At 63.3% G+C, this 4633-nt stretch overlaps 1 protein-coding gene across 1 annotated transcript; it reads left to right on the top strand.

Moving 5' to 3' along the window:
- The first annotated feature begins 908 nt into the window (after window positions 1-908).
- On the top strand, window positions 909-4182 carry LRRC73 (leucine rich repeat containing 73). Its single transcript, XM_042938875.1, has 6 exons — window positions 909-1591; window positions 2220-2380; window positions 2723-2845; window positions 3233-3333; window positions 3481-3703; window positions 3852-4182. The coding sequence occupies exons 1-6, from the start codon at window positions 1320-1322 to the stop codon at window positions 3920-3922; spliced, it is 951 nt and encodes a 316-aa protein (XP_042794809.1). The 5' UTR covers window positions 909-1319; the 3' UTR covers window positions 3923-4182.
- The last annotated feature ends 451 nt before the right edge of the window (window positions 4183-4633 follow it).

The following is a 4633-nucleotide window of genomic DNA, read 5'->3' as shown; positions in this document are numbered from 1 at the left end:
ACTCTGCAGTGTACTCTTCCTGAAAGTTCCAGCCCACTTAACAGCCGTCACCACTCCAGGTCGCCGAATCTAGCACGCCCTTTAATTGGGCTACCCCAATGTCACAGGTACGGAGAGCCTCGGTCACTGACGTCAGCATCTGCGGAAGGGGTGGCACCAGCACCCTGCACCTACTTGAGGCTCACCTGGCCCAGGGGCCCTTCAGGGTGCCCGTGTGCCTGGCAGCTACGACCACCTCTGCCCGTGGCCCCCGAGGCCGCCGCTGCGGGGCAGCCATCTTGGCGAGGGGAAGTGCTCACCTGCCGCGCCCCCTTCCTCAGCGTGCGCGGCGCCGCTCGTCAAGGAGGGCGGGGCGAGGCCCGGATTACCGGGTCGTGGGGGCCTCCAAACTGGATGGGAGGGCGTGCACAAGACGCAGGCGAAGACACCGAGGGTCTGGCCCTTAGGGAGAAGGAACGACGGCGGAATGGGCAGAAGCAGCTGGTAACAGTCCCAAATGCCACCTCCACGTGACGTGACTGCCTTCTCCCTGCCACACCCCCTGCTCCTCCCAGGCCTCAACCCTACTACCTACTTTCCGAGCGTTGTTCGGGCCCACGCCCAGGAGAAGAGCGGCCCCACCGCTCCAGAGCTCCCGGTGTGCGCAAACCCGGGGCCGCGTGGCCTAGGCCGGGCAGGGGGCGGGGCGAGCGGCGGTGACGCGACCGTTGCCATGGGAACCCACCGCCCGCTCAGGCGCAGGAGCCGCAGCCGCAGCCCCAGCCGGTGCTGCCGCCCGCCGCCGGCTGCCCGCTGCCCGCCCGCCCGCCTCGGGCTCTCCCAGCGGGGCGGTAGGGGAGCCGGGCTGCAGGAAGGGAGAAAGCAGATGCGGCCTCCGAGCCGAAGCGGGTCCCGCATGACCTGAACCGAGGCCCCTAAGCTGCCGCAGCGACCGCGAGGAACGAGGACAAGCGCGAAGCAGCGCCCGCCTGGCCCCGGACCGCGCGCTCCGGCCCGTCTCCCAGACACGGACGGCACGGTCCGCCCCGACCCCAGCGCCGCGCGGTCTCAGCCCGGCCGGCGACCTCAGCGCCTCCGCAACCTCCGCGGGCCCCGAAGCTCTTTGCCTGCGCTTTCGCCGCCGCCGCCGCCGCCGCCCCCGCCCCCGCCCCCGCCCCCGCCGCAGCCGCCGCAGCCGCCTGCGCCTCTGCCACCGCCTCTGCCCCCGCTCCGTCCGCGACCCAAGCCCAGGCCCCGACCCCAGCCCCGACCCCGCCCTCGGCCCCGCCAACCTCGGCCGCGGCCCGCGCCCCGGCCCCGGAGGCCCAGCCGTGGGTACGATGCTGCCCAGCTCCATCCAGATTTCGGGGGAACCGCTGTCAGGCGCCGAGGTGCGGGACATCTGCCGCGGCCTGCGCGACAACGCCGTGCGCCTGCTCTCACTGCGCGGCTGCCGCCTCTGCGACCGCGACTTCGGCCGCATCTGCCGGGCCCTGGCCGGGGCCACGTCCCTGGCGCAGCTCAACCTTAACCTAGGCGTCGTGTCCAGTCCCAGCCGCATCAAGCAGCTGGCAGAGGCGCTGCGGACCAACCGCTCCATCCAGTCCCTCTTGTGAGTGCGCTCCCTCGCAAGGGGGTCCCGGGCACTGCATCCCTCTTCACACGCCCCCTGCCACCGCCTGTTCCTCCACACACCTTCCTGTAGCTGTCTCTGCACCAGCCTGTCTTCTCACCCCTGTACACCACCTCCCCATCCCTCTGCCCATGCCTCCAAGACCCCCTCCTAGCACATCCCTTACCTCCGGGCTTTGCACCCGCAGCCCCACCCCAAATGAGATGGGATACCCACCCCTTTCTGGCAGGGCACGTGTACCTCCCCACATAATCACTGGCCTTGACTTCTTGGGAGCAGCTCCTCAGGTCTCAAGAAGGAAGTCTCCTGGGGATTAGACCCCTGCCCCTACATTTGCCCACTGAAGAATCCCAACCCACCAACCCACCACACTCCTCTGTGCTCTGTCCTGGATCTCAATCCCTAACCTAGAAAAGAAGCCAAATTCCCCTTCTACCTGTATTCCTTTAGAATCTAGAATTTTCTTTCTTCCTCCCCAGGGCCTCTCCCAAGTGCTATGACAGGTATCCTTCTCACCTTTAGGGCTCACATAAGGGAAGGGGATCCTTCCCTTACAGATAGGGCTGATGACTGCAGTGACCTTTGCTCTCTGGTCTCACCCCCTTAGCCTACATGGGAGTCCCCTGACAGATGCAGGGCTGGCCTTGCTGAACCCAGCCCTGGCCCTCCACCCTGCCCTTGTGGCTCTGGACCTGGGGGACTGCATGCTGGGTGATGAAGCCATCAACCTCATCTGTGGCCTCCTCCCCCCAGATGGAGCCAAGTCAGGTGAGAGAGAGGCCCTGCTGAGGGCATGGGCTGGTATGGCCTTGATGAAAAAACCAGGTGCAGAGAGCAGGGGGTGTGGTCCAAAGCTGAGGGCTCTGAATGTGGGTGAGAATGTGTTTTAAATCCTCTCAGGAAGGAGATGGATTGGGGCCTCAGCAGAACAGAGACTCAGGCATCCAGGCTGCAGTGGGCAAGGAAGGCATGGGTCTCGAATGGCCCTGGAGCTCTGTGGTGGGGGTAGGGTGGCTCTCTGCCACCAGGGAAACCCCAGAGATCCAGGGCAGGGGAGGGGCTTGAAGAGGAACAGACTCCATCCTGGTTTCTCCCTTCAATTCTGCCCAGGCTTGAAGGAGCTAACGCTGAGTGCCAACCCTGGCATCACCCCTAAGGGCTGGAGCCGCCTCGCGATTGCTGTGGCCCACAGCTCCCAGGTCCGCGTCCTCAATCTGGACTACAACCCCCTGGGTGAGGCTCAAGGAAGCCCCCTGCGAGTCTCACCACCCCATCCCCATCCAAGAGCTCCAGTTCAGGACCCTTTGGTTGCTTGCCGGTAACCCCACCACGGTGGGGGGGTGGGAAGGAAAGGGGGATCTGGAAGATAGCAGAGAAGCTGCTTATGTGGAGGACCAAATGACCAACAGGTGCATCAAAGTATCCATCACCACCCCTGGGCCTGGCTTGCTTCATCGGTTCACTGGCCACAGTGCCCCCCTATTGGCCACCTACCGTCAGCATTCGCTGGTGCGGGGGTGGGATCTAGGGTTGTTAGGACACTGGGGAGGCTGTGGGGAGGAAGGGTTAGCAGGCCCGCTCACGACTGCAGGTGACTGTGCATGTGTGCTGCCTCCCCAGGTGACCATGTGGCAGGGATGCTGGCTGTAGCTGTGGCCTCCAGCCGCACCTTAGAGGTCCTAGACTTGGAGGGCACAGGGCTCACCAACCAGTCAGCTCAGGTGAGAAGTTTTCATGTCTGGGTATGGGCTAGAGGTGGGGGTGCAGGGGAGCTCACGTGTCTGTGGACATACTGAGGGGGTGGCAGGCTGGAGTGTGAAGCCGCCTTAACTGTGTTCCTCCTCTTCCACATTCTTCCCCCACCTCAGACCCTGCTGGACATGGTAGAAAATTACCCCACGGCCTTGCGGAGCCTGGTGTTGGCTGAGAACAGCATTAGCCCAGAGCTGCAGCAACAGATCTGTGACCTCCTCTCAGAGGGAGAGGAGGAGGAGGAGGTGGCGGGAGGGGCTGGCGACACCCAGGAACGAGAGAGAGGGCGGGAGCCTGCCGCCCACCAGAGGAGCAGCAGCTCCTGGATGTGCCCCAGTGGTAAGAGCCCCGAGGGTTGATCAAAGCCAGATCTGGAAGAGGCCCGGGACCAGGGAGAGTGGGTGTGGGAAACCTAGGCTGTCTCTCACCAGATTTGTGTCCCTGGGGGAATGAATGGTGGTCTGAACACCCCTCTGCCCTTCCACAGATCCCAGCTCTCAGATGGTGCTCATGACTTCAGGACTCGGTGACAGTCTGTTGGCTGAGACCGAGATGTGACTCTCCACTTGGGCTTCTGCACATCATTACATTTTGTCTATGTCCCCAGCACCTTGTCCCAAATATCAGGGTCAGGCCCTGGGGCCTGGGAGGGAGGGAGGGGGGTGGCTGGGGCTCTGGTAGTTCCCGGCAGTGGTGGGAAGCTCTGGAAGCTGACTGAGCAACAGCCTCGGGGGCACTTGAACCCAAGGCAACGCCTCTGGACTTGTTGGCAGCTCTGGCTGCAACCCGCTGGCTCGGAAGAGATTTTATTAACTCTACAACCTGGTGTGTGGCTGTGGTCCCTGGGGGGCTGGCAGTAGGGGAGGAATTGGAACTATTAGACACTAGGGGGCAGTGCCACCCCACAGCCCAAGTTCCAGGCAGCATCCACTGGCCCCAAATATCTAACAGGTCAGGCTCAGGTCTCGGACTTCTAGGACCTGGGGTCCTGGGGCGACACCTTACACAGGCCCCCGTAAGAATCGGAACTGAGGTAAAGAGCCCGCTTCCACAGGTGGGCTGGACCCTACCTAACTCAAGAGGAGACTCAGGGGCCCTGCCAAGGTCACTTGAGGTGCACCTTCTCTCACTGCCTGACGCTCTGTGGCCACGGACATCCCAAGCAGAGAAGGGCAGGGGAGACTCACTAGCAAAGAGCAGAATTTGACTAGAACTGGGAAGGCTCAAGAATGGCACCAGGAAAATCATTAAGAGACAAATTGGGCCATA

Source organism: Panthera leo, chromosome B2 (genome assembly GCF_018350215.1).
Source record: "Panthera leo isolate Ple1 chromosome B2, P.leo_Ple1_pat1.1, whole genome shotgun sequence".
Lineage (NCBI taxonomy): Eukaryota > Metazoa > Chordata > Mammalia > Carnivora > Felidae > Panthera > Panthera leo.
Note: the sequence above shows the minus strand (reverse complement) of the source record. Positions and strands in the feature narration are given on the sequence as shown.

Coding starts and splice junctions, on each gene's coding strand:
- LRRC73 (XM_042938875.1), top strand. CDS start 1,320: ATGCTGCCCAGCTCCATCCAGATTTCGGGGGAACCGCTGTCAGGCGCC. Junction 3,334..3,480: donor TCACCAACCAGTCAGCTCAG/GTGAGAAGTTTT, acceptor CCCCCACCTCAG/ACCCTGCTGGACATGGTAGA. Junction 3,704..3,851: donor CTCCTGGATGTGCCCCAGTG/GTAAGAGCCCCG, acceptor GCCCTTCCACAG/ATCCCAGCTCTCAGATGGTG.